This window comes from Aythya ferina (genome assembly GCF_964211825.1).
Source record: "Aythya ferina genome assembly, chromosome: 1".
NCBI lineage: Eukaryota > Metazoa > Chordata > Aves > Anseriformes > Anatidae > Aythya > Aythya ferina.
In genome coordinates, this window is record NC_140296.1 from 161894781 (window position 1) to 161920110 (window position 25330).

Here is a 25330-nt window from a genome sequence, read left to right on the forward strand (position 1 = left end):
TGCATACTGCCAACCCCCAGGATCACTCAGAGCATTAAGATACATCGATATGCTCATTGCTGGCTTCTGCTTCTTTTCTTCTTCAGACGAGCATGTGGGGTTACAGCCAGCTTTTTCTGATCACCATCCCAATTTGGTAAGCTCCTGTTACTACCCAGAGGTCTCAGAATAAGAGCAAGACAGGTGAGAACTAAAACTAGCACTCCAGGGAATGAGAAATCCGGATAATGAGCTGTCCCAGTTGCTTGTCCCAAAAGCTGTCAGTGGGCTTTCCTCTAGGAAAGTGAGCTGTCCTGGTGGCTTTCCTCTAGGCAAAGTGCTGAAAAGCTGGGAAGAGGTATCCTCCTGCTTCTGTTTATTGCCACAGAGGGGACAACTAGGACGTTAACGCAGAACAGTAACTCTTGGATATGACTCGTGTATTATTTATTCTGTGTAAGAAAATCTGGGACACCGCTCCAAGGAGCACAGCGCGCTGTTACTTTGAAATCTGCACGTAGAGGTTGTTCACGTACAAACCCACGCTGGACACGGGTTTGATGCCACAGACCCCACAAACAGAGGTGGGGGTGCGGCCAGACCCCCCCCCACCCCTCAGGTGGTTTGGGGTGGAACCGTCAGCAGCGAGGGGCGGGAGGGGACCCCGCGCCCTGCCCCGTCCTCAGCGGGGCCGGGGGGCAGCCGTTGGTGCGGGCAGAGCCGCCCGGCGGCCCGGCGGAAGCCGCCAGCGCCTCACTTCCCGCCGCCCCCCTCGGCCGCCGCCCCGCCGGGGCGGAAGTGAGGCGCTGCCGCCGTCGCTATGGAGTAACCGGAGCGGGACGGGGCCGAGGCGGAGGCAGCGGGACGGGCGGCCCGCCGGGCCCGGCAGCAGGGCCCCGCGCCAACGGCTTCTCCCGCGCTGAGGTGGGTCAGGGGCCCGCCCGGCCCCGCGGCCTAGCGCCGCCGGTGCTGCGGAGCGGAGGGGAAGGGGCCCGGCCTGGAGCCGCGGTCGCCGCCGGCCGGGAGCGGCCCTGGGGCGGCTGGGCGCGGGCGGGGACCCGCCGGGCACCGCGGGCGGCTCCGGGCTCGGCGTGGGGAAGGAGCGGGGCGCTGCGGGAGGCAGCCCCGCGGGTTGCGCAGCGCAGGGGTCGCCCCCTGGCAGCGGGTGACAGGCGGGGAAAGCCCCCTCAGAGCGGCCCCTCCGGGGATCGGTGGGGTGTCGGTGGCGGCTCAGTACCCAAATGCTGGAGGAAAAAAAGTGGTGAAGGTGACTTGCTCGGAGGCAGCGGCACCGTGCACATTACATCATCGTGCTGGAGCCTGGCGTCATTGTTAAAACAAGTGCCAGAACTCGGTTAAGCCTGATTTCCCTTTTCCTTCCTTTTCCTTTTCCTTTATTTATTTATCTATTTATTTTCTGAGAGTCAGCTGTTCAAGCACCTGTTTTTTTGTTGTTGTTGTTGTTGTTTTTTTTTTTTTTTTTTCTGCGAATACATCATTGCACAAGTCCAGCTGGCGGGCTGACAGTTTGGGTTGGGTGCCGTGAAGTAGCCGTGCACCTGCCTTGTTTCGCAATGGGGAGTCCCAGCTTCTTATGGGGTCGGAGCTCTGGCAGTGTGTGCGCTGCTGGGGGGGCAGGGGTGTGGGGCGCACCCCTGGAGCACAGCAGAGGAAGTTATGAAATACTTCAGGGATAAATTAATAGCTTTAAGTCATGCAGTTATTTTAAATGAGAACTAAAGTGGTGGGGAATGTTTATTCAGGATTCACTTTTACTTCAACATTTTGAGTGTTTTGTCTCGTTTCTTACTTTTGGGTGGTTGTTGCCAATTAGCCTTGCCAAGTGGTTAGATTGTCACCATGCTGATATATTTTTGCTGATGTATGCCAGCAGAGAGACTGCTGTCAGTTGTGAGGGGACTTCATAGTGTATGCCAGATGTCTTTTTAGGATTGCTTCCAGATTTCACACCCTTTGTATTGGGATCAGGTTCTTGCTTTCATAGACTCAATATCAGTAACGTTAAGAATAACCTTCAAATTCAAACAGGAGGAAGGCAAAGTTCTTAAACATTATTGCCTGTTCTGGGTTGCTTATCTGGACACTAATACTCATAAGATCTTGTATTTTTAGCGTTTATTACCTTTTAGCTTGAAATTAAAATTTCATTCCAGGTAAATGACTTGCTTTATTGTCCTGTGATTGTTAATTTTTCAAAAATAGTACCCAAGTCTTAAAGGAACTGAACAATTGAACAGCTTCTACAATTGAGAACTAAAATGGCATATTTCAGATATAGTTAAGATCGTCATGTTTTCTGGTATTCTGGTTATTACCCCAAATAGTTTAGTTTTGAAACTGTTTTTGTATGGATTTGCAAGGTACGTTGTTCCTGTTAATGTACGTTTGCGTTTTTACTGAAAGTAGTAACAACAATCATTTTTACAGAGCCAAAGAAAAACGCTTTTGTAGAATGCAGTCCAAACATTGATTTGAGGGTTTCTACAAACGTATAGACAGTGTTAGACAGACATAAACTTACTTCTCAATAAGCAGTTTAAGTTTCTTAGTACAAGTTTTCTCTTAGCTGAAGTAATCAGTGATTTGCATACTGTCAAGCCTGTTGGACAGGGCCTGCCAGGATTGCTTTTTAACCCCTAACCCTTCAGACACCGGAATGCTGTTGGCATTCTCACCTCGCGGCTTTTCCAGGCTTCTCACTGCGGTTAGTCTGTCACCCGCAGCAGAAGGCGGTTCTCTGTCAATTAGTACTACATTTTTCCACTGTCTGTATATATAGAGAAGTTGTCCTTCGAGTTTATCCAACTAATTTGAGCATGCATGTGCATACATTTTCTTCTTCCCATCACCACCACTAATTTTGTGAAGTCTCTCTCTGGATTTGAGAATTCCAACATTGTTGATGCTACAGATGATTTGTTGGCTGGAAGTGAACAAAAAAACAGAATGCAAATAGCACAAAATTTAAAAACAGATAAATTAGAATAGTAGTTATCTTAAACTCATTAGATTGTTTTTGTAGTTTCTTAGTATGTAGAGGTTTTCCTACAGAATAAAACCTGAAGACATTAAATATATATATATAAAATATAATAACCTATTGCTCTTATTCAGAATACTCCATGATCCTTGTTTCTAACAACTTATCAGGTTAAAGAAAAGTTCCTTTGTACAGGGATCTTGGACAGTGTCTAAAGCTGTTTGGTCTTGAGCCAAGAGTTGCACGCATTTTTCCATAGCAGAATTGATAAGGTAAAATTGATATATTGTAATAAAATGTCACAAATAATAAAATTACTAAAGGAATTCTGTGGCTCCATAGTTTATTTCCATCTGTGTTCTCAACAAAAGACTTAGTAAGCAAACACATAATTACTCTTAAGATTATCTTGTATTCAGGCTCGGCTCCTCATATCTAGAGCTCCCCATCCCCATAATTAAGACCTACTTCATCCAGAATGTGCTTCATATCTAGTTCTGCTCCTGAGTAGTCCTGTTGAAGCCATAACTACTATTTCTGATTTTAAAGCTGATACCTTTCCTTTTTATAATACCTTCTCTTAAATCTCCTAATCTGGCTCTCTGTTTAGAGGCACAAAGTTGCGTTACTCAGCTGACGTGGACATTGGAGAAGTGTCTCTGGAGTTACAACGGTAGTGTAATTGCATGTTTTGCTGTGGAAGATTACTGAGGGTGGGATATAACTGCTGCAGTAGTCAGGACACAGCAACATCCTGTGTTGCTTCCAGCAGTTCATTTGCGTAGAAGTAGGTTAGCACCGTGCCGTACATCTACATGAGTGAATTCTTCGGTTACTCAGAAAATTCTTTAAAGAAAAATTGCTTAGTGTGTTTATTACCTCTTTTAGGAAACAAGTCTGTCTGTCAAATTTAGTACTAACCAGGTTATTTGCCTTGAGTTTGTATGGAATCAGCTCTGTAGTACCATGGGGAGAAGGTGTGCATGTCTGAATAACTTCAGTCCAGTCATTTCAGTCAAGTTTGACTGAGATACGCAGTTGCCAAAGACAAATAGCTATGGGTTCTGTGGGAGTAAGGAAGCGTGGAGAGGAAACAAACTCCCATCTGTGTCACAAATGTGGAAAACGCTGGCTGATCAGACACCAAATAATCTGTGTAGACCAGAACAATGCCTTAAAATACCTGAGCAGTGGGTAAAGGTTTAATTCACTGCAAATAGGCTCTTCTCATCAGATCTGTTGGGCAATGGGGCTGATTAGTCTCACTGCTCCCTGGATTGCTTGTTAGTGCCTTCTGCTTCTTTTGTCCTCGCTGGTAAAACTTGGAAAAATTCTTTATCACAACTGAATGTAGTCTCTTTCATTTGAACAGTAGTGACATTTGCTATTTTTCAAGATAGTTTTGCACAAGTTATGTACCAATTAAGTATATGAAAAATAAGGCTGTGAGTGAAAACAGTATTTCTACAGATCTCAATATATTTGCTGATGTAGTGTCTTAGGTTTATTCTACTATAGGCTGAAGACATTAGTATTCTCATTTGAAAAGTCAGATGAAGAAATATCTTTAGATGTTGCATTTGAATATACCACATAATTGTTATTCCAGGAAATCATTTCTTTCCATTCTCTCCTCATCTTTCTACACATCAATAAAGTAGATGAATGTCTGTCTCACTTTCACTATTTCTGTCACGTCTCCATTCTTTCTTGTGTATCTGTTATCAGAGAGGCAGTTGTATAAATGGGATATATTTTTCAAACTTTTGTCTCATGGAATAGACAAATCAGATTTTTGGAACTAATTGTGACAACCAGGGAAACCATGTAATTGCACAGTAGAGGGGAAGGTGAACTAAATTGTAAGCAGTCACAGTCTTTTAGCTCTTAAATTTGCAAGGTGATATAAATAAACTGACATGTACAAGTTTGCTGCATAAAAAGGCAGTTTGTTGTTCCCTACTCCATCAGGAGCTGATCAGCTCATGAATACTCAGGTCAGACAAATAACGTCAGCAATTCTGATGGGTAAAATACTAAATTTTGAGCTTGCATTTCGGCAGGCACAGTGTAGGATATATACATATTTTATAGTTGTCTTCTGTATAATACAAATCTTTTCATTTGCTGATCTGGGATTTTAAGCAGTCTTTCCCTGCAGAAAACGTGTAGTTCCATAAGCACTGGAATCAATGGAACCTGGTTTCATTCAGATTTGGTTCTCCTGCCTGATTGATGTTGATGCATAAGGTGTGAACCTTTCCTTTCATGGGAGCAGTTTGTAGGTTCTCTGCTGTATTCAGCCATTTGTTTTCAAGAAATGGTTGTGTGTTTCAGTCCTCAATTGCTTTGATAGATCTAGTAAAGAATGATCAACAGATTCAAAAGTTTTTGAGGAGGGGTAACAAGGATGTACACTCCCCAGGTGTGCACACATAAATATGTTTGTGCAGTATGAGTATGTCTGACTGCAAAGTCCTGGAAATTATATTTCAATATTCCTTTTTTTGTGGGTTACTCCTATATATTGTTGGATCCTTGGTTAGATGTCCTTTAATATTATAATTTTCAACATTTCTCTTGTGTTAATAGAATTTCTGAGAGACTGAAGATTTTTTTCTTGTCTTTCTAGGATACTACCTTGGTAGAGACAATGGAGTCCATGCTGAATAAACTGAAGAGCACCGTTACGAAGGTAACGGCAGATGTCACCAGCGCGGTCATGGGAAATCCTGTGACCAGGGAGTTTGATGTTGGCCGACATATTGCCAGTGGTGGTAACGGTCTTGCCTGGAAGATATTTAATGGAACTAAAAAATCAACAAAACAGGTGGGTTGTCAAGTAAAGACCTGTGTTTATAAGCATTAGATAACAGGCTGGTAGGTAGCAGCTCTCAAGTGGTATTTAAAACAAAACCCAACTGGGTAGACGAGTTTTAAGTGTGTAAAATGAATTGATGACATCAAAACTATTTAAATATGATGTTCTCACCTACATAGGTTACAGATACATTAAGCCTTCGCTGCCAGAGAAGGAAGTTGTTCTGTATTCATAGCGTAAAACTTGACACGAAGATGAAGAATTAACTTGAGTTAAAACCAACCTGACAAGAAGGAAGAGGCTTGTTTGTTTTAACATGGATCAGTTCTCCAGTTTAGTTTACCTTGCAGTTCTGGGGGGAATAATACTACCTCTTCACAGTATTAAAAGATCGTGAACTGTGCCATTATTTGATCTCAGAAAAATAAGCTGTATTTTTTTGCTCAGCTGCCACACAGAAATTGAGGGGTTAGAGATGTTATTAAGTCAGGAGATAGAGTGACTGCAGGGTGTGGGGCAGAGGAGTAGGGTGTGGTGGAAGTGAGGTCTGCCTTCCTTGTGCAACTTTCAGCCGGGTATATTTGCCTTCTAAAGTAACGCTGCTTAAAGTGTTAGTGTGTAGAGCACTAGTATACAAACTTTTGCCTCATATGAAGCCACATGTGTAGGTAAAAGTGGAATGGTGGCTGTCTTGGTTTTGGCTGAGCTAGAGTTAATTTTCTGCGTAGTAGCTGGTATGCTGCTGTGTTTTGGATTTAGGAGAGCAATAATGCTGATCGCACACCAACGTTTTAGTGGTTGCAGAGCAGTGCTTATACTGAGTCAAGGACTTTTCAGCTTCTCATGCTGCTGTGCTACTGAGGAGGCTGGGAGTGCACTAGAAGCTGGGAGGAGACAGAGTCAGGTTAGCTGGCCCAGACTGGCCAGAGGGATGTCCCATACCGCATGGTGTTGTGCTGAACAGTAGAACTGGATGGAGTTGGACAGGGCAGGGGACGGCTGCTGCTCAGGGACTGGCTGGGCATCTGTTGGCAGGTGGTGAGCAATTGCATTGTGTATCACTTGTTTTATATACAGTATTATTTTTCCTTCCTTTTCTGTCCTATTATGCCTTCTTGTCCTGTGAGTTTTACCTTTTTCCCCAATTCTCTCCCCCATCCCACTTGGGGGGAGTGAGCAAACAGCTGGGTGGTGTTGAGCTGCCGGCTGGGTTGAACTACAGCAATGACTTTGGAAGAAGGCATGTCAGAAACAGAGTTTAAGAGCTGTTATTATAGTGTGTTTTTGTTATATGGGAGAAATGTGACATCTTTTTCAAACTCTGAGAGGAAATAGACTTTTCAGTGAGTAAATAGAAAAGTTAGTAAGATACAGTCTTCCCTTAAACTTGATGTTGAAGTGATACATAGTCACTTAGAGAATGAATCAATACTACAGATGTGCCAAAAAGGAAAGGATACAAAGGAATAACTTTGGAAAACATGGGTATAATCTGTTAGATGGTAGGAAAATAAACTGTAGCAAATGGAAAAGAAGCATAACATGAAGAGTGAATAATATGTGGGGAATGTGTGATATGATTGTGTCAGAATCTGCATAATGTTAAGCATATATTGTGCTCATATGATTCTCCTGCATCTGTCTGTTGTTCCAGGACTCAATACATCCATTGTTTAATGAATTTACTAAATGTAACGATTTTTTTTTGTCTTATTCAAAGCAGTGATAACATTGAAAATAGAGTTTTGATAGTTTTGATACAATCTCAGTGTTCAGTAAATAATTGACCTGTACCAGGCATAGCTTTGAGGGTATAGAGAGTTACTGAAACTTCCGTTCAGTCTGCCCAGTCGACAGTGTATATGGAACTTGTTTCCAGTCAGTCATGTTCTTTCAGCTTTAGATGAGTGTTTTGATGGCCGACTTTACAGAAGGTTAGTTCAAGTGTTACCATACTTGAACCTGTATTGTCTCTGTAAGTTCTTACTAACACCTGTGCATTTGTATGCTGTCCTCAGTCATTAAAAATACAGGGGCAGTTGTATTTCAGAGAATTTTAGCTGGCTGGTGATTTGACATGTAATTGGCATTCATTATTAATATTGCCATCACGCCAACGTAGTTTGATATTGCAGAACGAAACTGCCCATCAAGACACACACTGTGTGCTCCATTGCACTGCACGGTATCTGCTGTTTAACATTACTTTTTTCTTTTGCATGTACCTTTAGAGTGTTGGTTGGGCAATATGGAAGTGGCTGGCTGTCTTTTTAAAAGTGGTAACAGTCACTTCTGTGAAGTCACGCATGGAGCTACAAGCGCTTAGCTTCTATTTAATTATTTATTTATGTAGTTTTACAGCAAATGTATATTGTGATCTGACAAGCAGGATGTAAGACTTAATCACCCTTGTTAGTTTGCAATAACACAAGTAGTAAGTCGTTGTAGCCATATAAAATAGCTATGTTTGGAGTCTTAGTATTGCAGCAGTAGTGCTGATCTGAAATGTTTGTTCCCAGAACAAGTGGAACTCATCTGTCTTACAGAAGATGATCAGCTGAGTTAAGATTTCAAATGTGTACTAATTAGGTTTCTATTTTAAGTCTGTGAGTTACTAAATTCCCTATCTTGTGAAAGTAGATACGTATGATACAGCAGTAGATACGTTCTTTTCAGACTTCTACCTGGTTCCTCCCTTGCTGTTTTTCCTGGTTTTCTGAATGTTTACTTTTTTTTTTTTTTTTTCCCAATACGTCATGTCTTTTCTTGCTTATTTGCTTGGCGACTGAATAATAACCTAACAGAAAGAGAGGAAAATACTTACCTGTGTACGTGTGCTTGTCTGTACGATAGCTGACTTACTGCTTATTTAAAAGATTTCTTAGTCTTTCTAGTTACACCCTTTCTAGTTACACAACATTACATCTTTGTATGCTTATGTTTTTCTGGCATAATGTGGCACTTGTCCTTTTTTTCTGTGTAGAAAGAGCAATCAAAGAAAAAGATAGGGTAAGATTGCTTCAGAATGTTCTTGCCAGTTTATTAAGACCCTGTGCAAACTCTGTTCAGCCACAGTCAAAAGGTGGATATACTATCAGCACTGTTTCAGCCACAAGTCTGAAACACAGCACCATATGGGCTGCTATATAGAGAAAGTGAACTCCATCTCATCCATACCCAGCACAAATAAAAAACTGCCCAAAGAAGCCAGAAAAAAAAAAAAATAAAAATGGTGCATTTAGTGATTCTTACTACAAGGATACAAAACTTTTGCAAATGCATGTATTGGTGAGAAACTGGTCTCTGGGACAATGGTCAACAGGATTTCCCTGAAATAGGTGAGCACAATCCAAGAACACTGATTTACCCTTTTCTGCTTAGGGTCTAAAAGTGTTACAGGTGAGTGAATATGTTTATAGCCCAATTAAAATATGTCCTGTGTCTTGCATGTTGTGGGCAATGCTTATTCCTGTTTGCACGGGTAACACCATTTTTACAAGTTGTATGGAAAATACTTAGTGACATTTAATTTCTTGGCACAGGTATTGTAAAACTGTTCTTTTTCAGTGATTAATGATAAAAATTCTAACAGATGATTTCTTTAAGATCTTTATCTTGGCAAATATTTGCATGGTGCACATCATAGCATACAACTGTGTTAACATCATCACTGAGCTTTACCTTTCTAATACTGCTTTGAAGTAAAGCACTTTAAGCATGTAGGAGGTAAGAAGGTGCGGATTGGCTCATGTTTGTGAACAGAATTGTGATTTAAACTTAGATCTCAAGTGGCCATCTACAGCTCTATGTACTTGTCCATTCTTCTTGACTCAGGTGGTGGAGCTATCAGTACACTGCTGAGACAAGAGCATGCTGAACAAGGTGTGTTTACTTTCTATCATGTAATGAATGGAAGTTTTTGTCATTAAAGGCTGTTTTGCCCCTAATTTCATAGAATATCCTGAGTTGGAAGGGACCCTCAAGGATCAAGTCCAACTCCTGGCACCATACAGTTCTACCCAAAGATTCAGACCATATGACTAAGAGCATAGTCCAAATACTGCTTAAATTTTTTTTTTCACTTCCTTTTTTTTTTAAAGCAGTGGAATTTTTGAATATATTTTGTTTTGTTTTATGCTGAATTTATTTTCATATCATGAAGTTGGAATTATGATGCAACTGAAGAACCAAATAACAAGTTGTCATTTGCAGAAAGAAGTTTCTCTTCTTTCAAGCCTATGAAATAAAAAATACAATTGGAAGTTTCCCTAGGTCTTTCTGTGGAAAGAATTTTTAATTTTATGTAAACCTTTGCAGTTTCAAGTTTCCGTGAAAGTAATTATATCACCAGCAAATGGAACCTCTATCAGTTACAGTCAGTAGCCCTCCCTCCTTCTTAGGGTTGAATATCAGGTGGTGTAAAACAGAAGAGGAAAAACACAAACGATTTGTTCGTAGCCAAAATCTGACAGGGTTATTTGGCTTATGCAGTGCAAAATTCTGAATGCTGATAAATATTTCCAGGTATAATATATCATTTCAGTAATTTTTGTAACTTGAGTATGTGTTCCATGGTCTCTCTATAGACTCAGCTCTTTTGTCATTTTTCTGCACAATGATGCTTGGTGACTTCTGGATGTGAAGATACTATGTTGTTGATGCTTGCATATAAAATCAGCGTTGGTTATGGAATTGAATGTCTCCCATTTCAGAATGCTGTATTTTGAATTATTAATACCAGAACACAGTGAACATTTTAGGGGACATGGGTAGTCCATGGGCACTGTGGTGACTTTCTTCTGGCATCAGATGTGTTACATGATAAAAAAGGAAGGTATTAAAAGAAAGTTACCACAAAGCTCAAATTGTTTTGATTCTTGAAACTTCATAATAATGATTTAAAAAAAAAAAAAGGCATTTGTACCTACAAAGTCAATGTAATAGCAATCACTTTCATATCTAGAATACTGCAATTTTATATACATATAAGTATTGGAGCTAATTTTGGATATGTAAGAGTTCTGTCATACTTCAAATCATGCAGGATTGTAGCAAGCACCAACAGGACTTATAGCCATCATAAAATATTAAAAAAAAAAAAAAAAAAGGCTGATGTCCCACGCTTTCTGATTTAAATATTCACTATCTGATATTGTTGACTTCTCATTAAACAGAAATGTTTTCAGAACTGCAATATTAGTTGGAGATTTTGTTATTGGTCACTTTACTGCTCAAACCATTAATCTGCTGTACTGGAAAGTGTGTGTTTGTTTTGAATTGTGAGTAAAAAGTATGTCTGCTATCCTTTGTAATCACAAGGTTCTTCCCTGCGTTATGTCAATGTTACTGTTCCACCCATCCCACTTGGGGCTGGAACACAGAGAGGAGATGGACAGAATCAGGAAACATGTGCTTAGTTGAGTAAGTTATAGGCATTCACCTGATAACAGTTAAATGAAACAGGCACCAGATAAAAAATATAAACTTGTTTTTGTGTGTTGGACTGACTGACTTATTTATGTTAGCCTATTGCTAGAGGTCATCTTTTTTTAATGAATAATGTAACTGTTCCTGAAGATTTTAGTTAAAATAATGGTTATAAAATGTGCAGTACTAGAGCATATGGTTCCTCTTGGAACTAAAACTGTGTGTTTTCATATTATTTTCTACTGTTTTTTAACTTTATTATTCATCGTGACACTGTTGTAGGAATATAAAAAGGCTTCAGTTTTGTTTCATGATAAAATTTTTAATTCCTTTTTTTTTTTCTCAGTTGATTTATTTCTGTTTAATGGCTTCCATAGTGGAGATGTAGTCTTTTATTTCACATCCAATTATGTAATTTTGAAATTTCATATAAATTTTGTAATTTTCTCCTTTTCCATTTGCAGAGGTTGGTTGGAAGAACTCTTTTCTCTATTTTAAAATCCATTACATTTCTGGCATTTCATTTTACATGTGAAATGTAAAAAATATTCCAAATGCGTTATCTTGTGAATGGTCAGGTTCAGTGATTACTTAGATATTCTGTCACTATAAATTCTCTCTCTTGAAAATCTAATTTAATATAAAACGTATTGGTTTGGAACAACACTGAGACAGGGTGTAGTTTAATAAAGTACCACTTGATATATTTAATGCCAAATGAATGCATATCCTCAGAATATTTTATTTGTTCATAGTTAATATAAATGCTTCCATCTACTTAAAATCAAGCAGTTTCCTGCCTTCTGTATCCATTGCTTGGTCATGCTATAGGTAGACATTACAGTTTATGCATTACTGTTTGTGAGGTTGGGAGCAGTATAGCACAATAATCTTAAAATACATATTCCAGAGTTTATATGCAAAAACAATGATTATGACTAGGACAGAGTAAGTAGAGAAACATAGATGTATACGTAGATACACATTGAAATACTTCTTGCATTGGTAGCATTGAACTGTTGATTTAAAAAATGTGTGCACATATGTAATTGAGTATAGGCTTTGTTTTTTTGATGTGTTATGTACTGAAAGAATTTTGTTGCTTATTTCTAGGAAGTGGCTGTTTTTGTATTTGATAAGAAGCTAATAGACAAGTACCAAAAATTTGAAAAGGATCAGATTATTGATTCTTTAAAACGAGGCGTTCAGCAGCTAACCAGACTTCGACACCCTAGACTGCTTACTGTTCAACATCCATTGGAAGAATCCAGGTAATCTGTAGTAAAGTTTAGAACAGACTTTCTTAGTTACTGATTTATTGAATAAAAAATACCTGGAGCATTCAGCATGTACATCTGATGTATATACTTATATACGTCTGAATATACTTACTCATGTGAGAATGGTTTTCTGCCCACCCTCAGATCTTTTTTCACCAAGTCATAGGATGCATCCCTGTTGTAAATCGAATTGTTAATCTATTGTGTGATCTTAACTGTAATTACACAACCCTTACAGCAAGAATATGTGGTAGTTCAATTAATTTCACTTTTAAAGAACTCATATTCGTTTTCCTTCAAAAGGTTGTTCATTCATTTGTTCTATTTATGAGATACTTCATGCATGGGAGATTGGAGACTTTGGGTGAACTGTATCTCTTGTGGCCACATGCGTTTATAAGATCCTCAAATGCCAAATGAAGGAGACAAAATTTGGTGCATTTTTGTAGTACTTATTTGATTTATGTATGATTGGTCGCTAGGCACAATAATGGGTTAGTCTTACACATTTGTTATTCAACTGTAGTGATAAGAGCACACTAAAATCTGCAAATAAAATGAAGATTTTGTGTTAAAATAGAAAGCACATTCTACTGGCGAAGGTCATGAGGGTTTTCAAGTTTTTATTGTGTCAGTCTGAACGTCATTTTGATGTTATTCAGGGAACAGTTAAAGAAGCTGTACTGTACGGCAGACATCAGCACTTGCAGTGTTCATTCAGTTCCTTTAATTAGATTTGCCCATCCTTCCGTTATTCTGTCTTGGGTCCTTATTTAATTAACTCCTAAAGTAAAAAACAAAACAAAAAAGCCTTTTATTATTCCCTCAGAACAACAGCAACCAGAGTATTTATGTTGTGAAAAATGCAGAGTAACTGTTTCCTGGGTATTTTTTATTGTCTATGCCTTAACTATAACTAAATGTATAAGTTCCATGGTAAAGCTGAAATTGGATTAAAAATGAAGAACTTCGTCTTTCTGTGCTCTGATTCTTCCTTGTGATTATTCCCAAACGAGTTCTGTAGCCCTGGTAGTGTTAATAGAAGTGGAGGGGATGCTCTCAACAGAGTGGTGATGTGGGTTCAGTCAGGGTAGCTGAGGCTTATGAATCAGGAAATTTTAATTTTCTTTTTTTTTCTTTCCCTTCAGAAAGGCAGCAGGAAAGACTTAAGTCACTTTTAATCTGGATGAGTAGTAAGAGTCTTGCATGTTTCATCAGCCTTATTTTACCTTAAATAGCAAGCAGAAAAGCTTTGCCGTAGATTCATGCTGAGACAGTGTCTTCTGTGTTATTTTTAAGGAATAAACAAAAAGTTAGATTAGTCTTCTTGCCTATGATTTTATTATTCAGAAATATACCTTCATTAGTGGTACACAGCCTTGTTTTCTGTGTTCATACTGATGCAATGTTTTTAGTGTTCTCACCAAATATTCTTTCTTAAACCAACAATGTGCACTACCATCTACACTGTGCTTTCTCCAATAAAAAAAAAATCAGGACTTCCACATTTGAAATTTGGAAGCACAGTGTTACAATTAATCTACTTTATGTGTGGAAACTTGCTTCATCTATGTTTTTTAGATACCACTAACACAAAGATCGATAAACAAGACCTTCAGTTCTTCAGGAAGAAAGCAATAGAACAAATAATTAGGAAAGCAGTCCCTTTGCAGGCAAAGTGCAGGTCATATAACAAGCATATTTGTGTGTACTTGTTTTATATTGATTTGCAAAGAGAAAGAATATTCAGATGCTACCTTAACATGTTATTGGTTTTGTGTCTGATTACAGTTTGACTACATTAAGCATTGCTTCAACTGGAAGCATGCTGGTTTTAGGCACAGCTAACAGCCTGATTGTACAAGGTTTAACAACAGTAAGAATTATTTGTTTGATTTTTCTTGAGTCAAGACAAAAAAAAGTACCGGTTTAAAAAAAAACAAAACAAACAAACAAAAAAACTGATGAAGCTCTGTGTGCATCATTGGTGATGTTATCAGAATAACATTATCAGAGTGTTATCAGAATAGAGTAACTTAGGCTGATTTATATATTTTTATAAGATTATTTTTTGAAATTTAAAATTATTTTTATATATGTGTAAATATATATAAAACCGCTAATATAAATGCTTACAATGATTCAAAACCTGAAATAAAACATGTTTGAGGTTAATACCAAGTCTGATAATGCGTGATATGATGTCTGTATTGTTCTTTTGTTTGCAGTCAAGAGTTCTATTACATTTATTTACAAGAAACTTTTTTTTTAATCTGTTTTCTCTCTAGAGACTGCTTGGCATTTTGTACAGAACCAGTGTGTGCAAGTTTAGCTAATGTTCTTGGCAGCTGGGACAATCTACCTTCTCCCTTACCATCCGACATTAAAGAATACAAACTTTATGATGTGGAGACCAAATATGGCTTGCTTCAGGTATGGCAATTTTGCATTTAAAATTTTCTTGTGCTTTTAGTATTAATCATCATTTCATAGTTTACCTTGTCTGTCTATATTAAATCAAATAATTGCGAAGTGGGAGATGATAATGGCCTGATCACTATATGTTTAAGAGAAGATGAATACTGGAGGCTCTATAACTTGCTACTATTTTTGCTTATTCTGACGTAAAATGATAAACTGAATTAATTTATTATATTCTATATAAATGTACTACAGCTGTCATTTGTGAATCTTTCTGTGGAGGGACAATAGCTTTCAGGTTTTATTTGGTGAAAATTTTGTTCAACATTGATAGTTAATCAATGTTAGTAATTTCATCTGCTGCTTACCGATCTGTATTTAATTTCCTTCATACATAATTTTTAAAACATAGTCTAAAGTCAGTGGTGAAAAATTCCTTCTTTGTTAACATCAATATAATGATGACCACAAGAAATAAGGTTGTACATGTGACAAATTTTATAAATGTTGTCCAGCATATCTAGGGAAATATTTAACCTGAAATAATCTTTTATTAACAGGTTTCTGAAGGCTTGTCCTTTTTGCATAGCAGTGTGAAGATGGTCCATGGAAATGTTACTCCTGAAAATATAATTTTGAATAAGAGTGGAGCATGGAAAATTACAGGCTTTGATTTTTGTATCCAATCAACAAATCCATCTGAACAGGAGGTAATAGATCTTTTATATTTTTCTTTATTATATTTCAGATTCAGATTTTTATCTGAAACCAGGTTCTTGAGCTTGCATTTTAATACAGAATCACTTATTTAATGTTCACCTCTATTGGCAGAAAATTTGAACATATGGTACAGGCTTGAACATATGGTACAGGTCTGGACTGATGCCTTTGGTCATCAGAGAGAAAGAGGCCAACTTGGCTCAGTAGGCTCGGAATAGGCTAGTGATGGTCTCAGATCAGCTGAAAGTGTAGTGCCTGTGGCACTTCAGCTTGCCTGTAGAATGTACAGGAGAATGCTCACCTGTAGGCATGCACCTAAATAATTTAGTCTGTTACATCCATTCTGTGCTCGCTTGCTATTTCCTGAAATGAATTCCTATCATCGTTCATTTCCTTCTTTACAGCAGTGCTATGACATTCACATTACTGTTACTAATTCTAATGTTCAGACTTTAACCATGTGAACTGATCACTTGAAGTTACAGACATAGATTCTTCATAGTTTTGCCTTACTCAATTTCTGTTTCATGCGTAATTGAATTTGAATGAATTAATTTTTCTTTTTTGCTGCTTGAGGTTTCCTATTTAAATTCTATAAAAATCCCTAATAAATGTACTTTTTTATTTCTTTTGTAGCCAAAGTTCCCGTGTAAGGAATGGGATCCAAACTTGCCATCCTTGTGTCTTCCAAATCCTGAATATCTGGCACCAGAATACATTCTTTCTGTGAGCTGTGAGACAGCCAGCGATATGTACTCCCTAGGAGCTGTTATGTATGCAGTGTTTAATAAAGGGAAACCAATTTTTGAAGTCAACAAGCAGGATATTTATAAAAGTTTTAGTAGACAACTCGATCAGGTAGTCTATTTATAAGTATTTTACATTGATTTTCAGATTTGAAAAGTGACTGTTTTAAAGCAGATTTAAGTATTAAAAATAATAGTAAAATATGGAAAATTAAAATATGTGTAGAGGATGCTACACGTACCAACTTTATGAACTACGAAGTTCTGTTTTTCAGCTGTTTGCTCTGTAACCATGTTGAATGCTGGTCTTGTAGGATAAATGCTTTACCTGTCAGGACGAACAGTGTTTAACAGAAAGCAATGAATGACCAGCGTAGGACAGGTGAAGATTGCCAAGTTTAGAGTGATTTGATCAATTGGTGTCCATTTAATTACCAGCTATTTCACATTCTTTGTGGACTATGAACATTAACAGAAGATAGTCGATTGGAACAGCTGGCATAATGTACATTCATCTGCAAATTTCCTTTGTATCTCCTTTGGGTGCCCGTTGTCTTAATATTATGTAATGTATTTTAATATGTCTAAACAAGACTTCAGATAATAACGTGTACCTCTTTAAAAATATTGGTTTTGTGTTCTCTAATAACCTTAACACAATTAGAAGTTGGGAACAGGGGAATGTGACCTGACACAGGTAGGCTTTTGGGAAACGGAAAGAAAACCGAGGTATCAGAAGCAAATGGGTTATGAAAGGGGAGGAGGGAGGGATATCAAAGGTGTGGGTAGAGAACCCAGCAAGAGGACAAAGTATAGTCCTAATGTATATTGGAAATAGTCATATGCAGGATTTTCTGACTTCATGGTGCATGTGCTTTAATTACTTGTGCAGCTGAGCCGTTTAAGCTCCAGTAATCTTCAAAATATACCAGAGGAGGTGCGTGAACATGTAAAGCTACTCTTGAATGTAGCTCCAGCAGTCAGACCAGACGCAGATCAAATGACTAAGGTCAGTTCATGGAAACTACAGTGGCTATAGGAAAGAGGGGAAAATAGTGTTTGACTTCTAGAAACAATAGAGCTATTTTAAAGTGTTTTTTTTTTTTTTTCTTGTTAATATTTTGGTTGAAATGTTAAATGTTTTTGAATTACTTGGGCAATAATAGCGTTAGCTGGTGCCTAAGTTTGTCCTTACTCTAACCTTTGTTAGTGTGAAAGAAGTGTATGCTGAAAAAGAATTAAAATAATTACTCAGTACAACGGTCTTTTGTTAATTTCTAATACAGTATATTTTATGATAGATTTTATTAAATTCAATCTTTAAAAATGTACTGGAAGGATATTAAAGCCATGAAATGACAAAGAGTAGTGAATTTCAGGATTAACTTTTGGCTTATGATTCGTGTGTATTATCATGTAGTTCCAACCCCCCCCCTTCCCCCTCCCGCCATGAGCAGGGACACATTCCACTAGATCAGGTTGCTCAAAGCCCCATCCATCCCAGCCTTGAACGCTTCCAGGTATGGGGCATCCACAGTTTCTCTGGGCAACTTCTGCCAGCAGCTCACCACCCTCATAGTGAAGAATTTCTTCCTATTATCTAATCTAAATCTACCTTTTTCAGTTTAAAGCCATTACCCACGGTCCTATCAGTACATGCCCTTGTAAAAAGTCCCTCTGCATCTTTTTTGTAGGCCCCCTTTAGGTACTGGAAGGCTGTTTTAAGGTCTTCCTAAAGATAATATGGAGCTTTACATGGGCCTTGCTATTTTAAATGAGGTCAAGGTAACCTGTGCAGAGTTCCATGATCCTGTACTTAAGACTCCTTTTGGTATGTGATTTAGAACATAGACTTTAAATCTATGCTTCAGACTAGCTTGATTTCTATGCAGATTTATTTTTTTATTGCCATACTCCTATGAGCTTCTCTTTCTGCCTGATGGCAGAGATTCTTTATATGATTTTATATCCTTTCAATTCGCACAAATTTTTCAAGAGAAAACAGTTGTCTAAATGGTCTGAGAGACACTCTTTCTCTAAGCATGATAAGACCATGAAGTTTGATATATCCCTCCCTGAAACAGAACGAGCAGAAAGGAGGACTCTTAACCATGCAAGTTTTCAAATGCAGAACATCCCATTCCAGTCTGTGTAGGTCTGGGATAGACATCCTTCTATTCTTTTCAATCAACTGCCAACCAAAAGCTGAATATTCAGGGATGGATTTAACAAAAATAAGTAAATACTGCCCTCGTTACGCATTTGCATCAGTCTTTCATGAATGATGAAGTTCTGTTAGTATTAAAGGTTTTTTCCTTTTTCGTAGACAAATTATTTCATATACAAAGTTAATTTATATAAACATGATGTACATTATTGTATACTTTAAAATGCTAGAAAAATTGTCTTAACCTTTATCTGTTAATGTTACAGTACTTAGTATTCAAAAATTTACTTTTCTTATCATTAATTGCAGCTACTTTGTTGTAAAGTTTTACAGTAATGCATTTAGAAGGTAAAAATATGACTGTGTATGGAATCTTTGTAGTAGTATCAATATTGTATCCTTCCAGATCATAAACTTTTTCTCTTACTTTTAGATACCGTTCTTCGATGATGTAGGAGCAGTGACACTTCAGTATTTTGATTCATTATTTCAAAGGGATAACCTTCAGAAATCACAGTTTTTTAAAGGGCTACCAAAGGTTCTGCCAAAGCTGCCTAAGGTATGTCTGTATAATTTCTTGAAATAGTTTAAAAATACCATAATGTACCATAATGGACTGCCATGAGGTTGACAGAATAGAGCAGTAGGAAAAAAGAGAAGATTGGAAAATAATTGTGGGAATTCTTCTCAGCTATCAATACATTTGGGAACAGGAAGTGGCAAATTGTGCTATAGCACGTGTACGGAATCATTGGTTGCACATCCTGTTGTAGTCCATCCCACTTCTAAAGGAAGTGGGATGTTATCTTCTCCCCAGTTACAAGGCTTTCCCTTTGTTTCCAGACGCTGTCATAGCTATTTGAATTTACCTTGCCACATTTTCTCCCAATTTGTATGTAGGATTGCTTCACCATCTTTATGGCACTTTAATGTTGAAGGATGTAAAGCTTCCTTCCCTCAACAGACCATTTTGCTAGTACTGCAAAATGCTTTGCTGTACTAGCAGTACCCAGAAACCTCAAAGGGTCTGTCATTCCTCTTTTCGCCTCTGTAGTGCTAGACACTGTGTCTAGACTGACTCCTTTTCTTTTTGTGGTATTCTCAAATTTATGTAAGACGTAATGCATAAGTGATGGAAAAGTAGTTTAATACATAATAGAGTAGTTGAACTTCTCAACCATCATGTTACATTTCTTTCTTTTTAATTGCATTCAATTTTGAACTACACAGTTGCAAAATTCAGACTTCATATATTTAATACTATCTTTTTTTTTTTTAACTTATTTTTTCCCTTTAATCAAAAATTGTTGATGTTTTGAATTTGGGCATAGATAGGATAACCACATTGTCTTTAGTGCATTCACTTTTTTCCGTCTTAAAAACATAAACTATGGAGAGGAACTGTGCCTTTGAGCTGTGTATTTCTCTTTATTGATTTTAAAAGAATTTAAGCTTGCCTAACTCTGCAGTAGACCTCCACATTGTAATAATCTGTATTTTGTCAGCTGAATCCTACTTGTAGTGGGAACGTACTTGGAGTTTACGGGGCAGTATAGTAGCTTCGTATGTTCAGAAAAAAGTGAGTGATGGCTTAGTGAAAGACTGATACATAAATTTTTTGGTGGTAAAAGTTTTTATTTTTTTTCTAAACCAAGTATGTAGAATGAGTTTTCATAATTCATTTAAGTGATTTAAAGTCCTTTTTTCTATACATTTAATAGCTTTTTATTGTCCTTCATAGGTTGTAGTCTCAAATTGTGTCTTGAATGTAAACAGAAAAGTAACAAAAGTACCCCAGTTTAAATTAGCTTAACTATACTGTGAAAATAAGTTTAAAATTGAAAATTGTCTTTTTGGGGATTGAGGGGGTTAATACAAATACAGGTTAATACAAAAGCTGTTGAAATGGCACAATAGCAGCATGTTACAACTTGATGTATTATCTTTTTTTGTCTCTTAGCGTGTTATAATTCAGCGAATTTTGCCTTGCTTGACCTCTGAATTTGTGAATCCTGATATGGTACCCTTTGTCTTGCCCAATGTTCTACTAATTGCTGAGGAATGCACCAAAGAGGAATATATCAGGCTCATTCTGCCTGATCTTGGTCCTGTTTTTAAGCAGCAAGAACCAATCCAGGTATGTTACAGTTGTTTCAATTACAGTTCAGATTACAGATTTTCTCTTTGATGCTTCTTCCCTGAAAAATGACTGTTCTAGTTCTCTTCTCTTACCTTCACACAGGTTGCCCAACCTGCTCTGTAATTGTCCAGATAGTCAGCCTCAATTCATACAAACCAGATCTTTTCAGAAAAATTATCTCTGTTCCCGCCTTTTTATTTGGGTTTTCTGAAGTTATACTTGCATTTATAGATGAGATCAGGTTAGCATAAAGGAAACATGCAGTTTTCTACTCAACTCTTATCTTCAGTTGGTTGTAGAAGGTATATTTTAAATTATTTTATCACTACTACAGCTGATCTCAACAAGGTTGTAAATAACAATATTTGCACATATTCTGCTCGTAACTGAACCTATTTTTTTGTTTGTGTCTGGATTGGTAACGCAGGAATCTTGGGGTGGAAAAGTTCAAACTTTGATGCTTTCTTACACTCTCTTAAAAGTGCTGTTTACTTGTGATAATTGAATGAGTTATGAATTTTGTTGCTGTTAGGCATCACACCTCAACAGATAAAAGGTAGCTATGCATTCCTTCTAGCTCACCTTGCTTTAATGCTGGCTGTTGTTATTTCTCTGCAAAGCAGTAAAAGGCCAAGATAAACATAGGAATGAACACATAGATGTTTTATTTCTGTGAAAACCACATTTGAGAACTCCCATTATTCTGGGGAGGGGAAAAAGAGTACAGTTGTATTACCTCAGAATAGCTCAGAAAATTAGAGTTTCTTAGTGTTCTTTTCCTTTGGTACATTGTGGTTTTTTGTTTTGTCTTGTAAAAACTAAATGTCTAATTGACAGGAAGCCAATAAATGTTTAATTTCTACTGCTTCATCCTAAAAGATTACATTGTGTTTTTCTACCTTTAACGTCAGATATGTGAGACATCCTCTCTGCAAAAAGTCTATCTCAAGGTTATATCTGGAGCACAATGGATTCTCTATATATAGATAGATAGATATTTTTAATGTGCACTATGTACTAGATGACTCATTTCACTTTTATTTCTATGGACTTTAAAGTTTGAGAGTTTTTCTAAGACATCTAGGGTAGGTTTTCAAAGTCAATATACCATGAATTGAGGGCAAAAAAAAAAAAAATTTGCGGTCCCAGAGAACAGAATTCCAGGTCTGATTGGCAACATCATGTCTGTGCGAGGCACAGTTCCTGTTTTTTTAGCTAATGGGGAGGGTTTGTAAGTGTTTCTTCCAAACACCCTCTCAAGATGTTTTAGATCTGTTTGAAGCTTGTTGCTTGGCTTTTGTAGGACGCTTGAGTTTGAAGCGAATGTATCTTGGGAAGCTACTGCATTTCACTATGAAGAAACTGTTATCCAGTGTTCACAGTGCCTTCATATGATGGAATTTATAGTACTAACATTGAATAATTAATTACACTGTTTGTTCATATCTCACTCTTGGTGTCAGCGTGGGATAACAGGAGTGCAATAAATTAACATCCTGTATACTATTAACATAATGCATAGTACACTTGTATTTTTACTTTCTGATGCTTCCGTTTATTTGACCTTCAAGCACTGATAGCTGCATATTTTTAGGCTTAAAAATTGAAATCACTTTCTCCTGTGAAATACTTGGCTTTTTATTATGAATGTGATACCACTTAGCACAATTTATCTATCCACTACAACCCATTTACTATAAAGAACCTAGATATCAATGGAAAGCCAGTCAGCAGTAGAAGGTTTTCTCACCTATTTCAGGAGGTTACCTTGAAATGAGTCGCAAAGCTCTCTGTATTGGAGACCAAGTCTGGATGAGTAAGACTAGCAGCTAACTTTTAGATGGCTAAGCCTAAGCAAGATGAATTCCACTTTGCAAATGTGCAATTCTAGTTTTGCTTTTTAGTTAAACTAGATGTGAGATTTTCTGCTTTGATTATATATTTTTTTCATTTTATGATGTACAATGCCAAAATGAAATAGAATAAAGCTATTTTATGTCCATGTGGGAGCTGTAATATTCATTTCATCTGTTCCCAGTTTTGATTTCAGATTCATGTGGAATGCAGCTTTTACGTGTGGAGTTGTGATCAAATGCTTTGAAGACAGCATTTGCTCCATGGTTTTTTGGGGGCTTTAGATTTTTCAGTAGTGATGTGTGTAAAGAATTTCTGTGGGTTGATTTTAACAAAAAGCCTTGTTGTAAATAGAAACAAGAACGCTCTCCTCAGTCATTATGACTTTTTATTTCAGAAATATTAGTCTAGAAGACATTATTTTATTTGATTTGTATTTGATGTTCTTAAAATGCAATAATATGTCAAAGTGTTTTTTGTTTTCCATGCCTTCAGGCAAGCAACATGGTAAGTGATACCATTTACTGAGTTACAAGAAAACTTCTGAACTTTTAATGATAGATGCAATATACTTTAAATTGTAAGTATATGTTTCTGGAGTTAAAACTTTTGGCTTCTGAACTGTCTTTCTTTTCATAGATCTTACTGATCTTCCTGCAAAAAATGGACTTGCTTCTAACCAAAACTCCACCGGATGAAATAAAGAACAGCGTTCTACCAATGGTTTATAGAGCTTTGGAAGCACCTTCAATTCAGATCCAGGTATAGCAATTGCCACCTTTATTTAAAACTCCCTGATTTCGCATGGAGCAACCACTTAACTTTGTTCTAATGCTCTTATTCTGGATTCTAACTAGGTACCGTAGCAAAAAGTAAGATGTACCTTTATGACACGTTACCTATACTGCAGAAACTGCATACATGCATGTTCTTACCAGTTAGTGATAGGTGGCTTACTCTGAGGTCCCACTGATACAAACATCTGTGTTGACAGTTAATGCGGAAGATCTGCTTTGCTGTAAAATCATGTTAGTTCAACTAATTTCTGGTGACATTTTTACATATCTGTATTATAATTTTTCTCTTTACACTTTATATACACTTTTAAGGTGTTTCTTGTTGTTTTTGAAAATAGAATTTTCCACTAGAAGTGGATTAACTTCCATTTAAGCCAAAGGTATTCAGGAGTGGGAGGGGGGAGATAAACACAATATTAAATAAAGAAGGATTTGGATAAACAGATATGACTCTTACCCTTGCAAAGCCTTTGCCATACTATGGAGAGCAGTTTTTGTTTCTACATACTTGGCTTGAGATTTTTCTGCAGTAGCAGTTCAGTTATTCAGGTATTTACTTGCAACCTATACCTAATGTTGCTGTGCCTTATTTTTTGAGATTGGGCTGAAATTTCATTACTTTTTTTTCTTTGTTTCTTAAGTATGTTAAATATGCTCTTTTATAATTCAATCGGTTGTTATATTGCTGCAGAGCAGTATTGATAATGCTCAAATTTGCTTGACATTTGTAGAAAAACATTATGTTTTGATGACCCTCGTAATATAAGCTGTGTTTTTTGTAAAGGTGCTTTGTGAAAATGCAAGATATTCTTGTTATCTATGTATTTTATTATTAATTTATGAATACATTTTCAAATACATTTTCCAAGTTGTATCTCTGTCATTATGTTTTATCATTCTAGGTATTTTTAAGTGAGTCTGCTTAGTTGAACATGATGGATATTTCCTTAAAAGGAAAGCTTGAGAAGACATTTTAAACTAATTTTGACCTTGAGTATGTTAGTACTAACTCTATAATAAATAGGCATGTTTCTTTTTAAACTTATGTGAAATATTTTTTATAGGAGCTTTGCCTAAACATAATTCCCACGTTTGCCAATTTAATAGATTACCCATCAATGAAAAACTCATTAATTCCAAGAATTAAAAATGCATGTTTGCAAACTTCTTCTCTTGCTGTAAGTATTCTAATAATTTTATCTGTTTCTCAGTCCTCAGAAAATGTTGTTAGTGTCAATTACATTGTTTATTACATTGTTTCTTCTTGCTGTTGTGTTTTCAAAGGAAAGCTCATCAGCGTGCCCAAATTTCTTCTTTGATTATTTTTATGTTTTTTTTTTCAAAATGGTTTACTTTTTTTACTTTAACAATTTTTAAAGTGTTGTCAGCAACTGCCAACTGTTGTTAACAGTACTGTAACTATTGGTAACGTGTGTTCCAGAGTATTATATGTTAGCAGTGTTTCTCTTGTAGAAAAGCTAAATTTTTTGTGAGCAATATGCAATGGTAAATTTTCCTTTCATAACACAGAAGTTTGCTTTAAATTGTCTTGAAATTTCAGATCTGAAGGTTGTAGTTTCAGAAATGCCTTTCTTCTGAGCTTTGTGTTTTCTTAGGCAAAATACAGTTAAGATTTTGTTTAAAATTTTGTTACCATACTTCATAGGTCCGGGTAAACTCACTAGTCTGCCTAGGAAAGATTTTGGAGTACTTAGATAAATGGTTCGTGCTTGATGACATTCTACCTTTTCTACAACAAATTCCATCCAAGGAACCTGCAGTGCTAATGGGAATTCTAGGTAATTAATATTTTCAACTTTCTCTTTTATGCTTTTGATGTTGTAAATTTCAGAGATTCTTTGTAATCACTGATGATCTTTACATAGTGTATTGCTAATAACGTCTATTAAAAACTACTTGTTTCTGTTTCTTTAGTATGTCTCAGTTCAGTTACTTTATGTATTGTTGGTACTTCTG

General features: G+C 36.9%; 1 protein-coding gene across 1 annotated transcript in view; it reads left to right on the forward strand.

Annotated features, from left to right (window-relative positions):
- The first annotated feature begins 747 nt into the window (after positions 1-747).
- The window catches only part of SCYL2 (SCY1 like pseudokinase 2), a 35921-nt gene continuing 11338 nt past the window's right edge, over positions 748-25330 (forward strand). The window contains exons 1-12 of the mRNA XM_084529233.1: positions 748-903; positions 5613-5810; positions 12342-12499; positions 14797-14941; positions 15490-15639; positions 16286-16507; positions 17288-17404; positions 18996-19121; positions 20523-20699; positions 23196-23318; positions 24418-24531; positions 25020-25152. Coding sequence (XP_084385359.1) covers positions 5634-5810; positions 12342-12499; positions 14797-14941; positions 15490-15639; positions 16286-16507; positions 17288-17404; positions 18996-19121; positions 20523-20699; positions 23196-23318; positions 24418-24531; positions 25020-25152 — 1642 coding nt within the window. The 5' untranslated portion in view covers positions 748-903; positions 5613-5633. The remainder of the gene's footprint in view (positions 904-5612; positions 5811-12341; positions 12500-14796; positions 14942-15489; positions 15640-16285; positions 16508-17287; positions 17405-18995; positions 19122-20522; positions 20700-23195; positions 23319-24417; positions 24532-25019; positions 25153-25330) is intronic.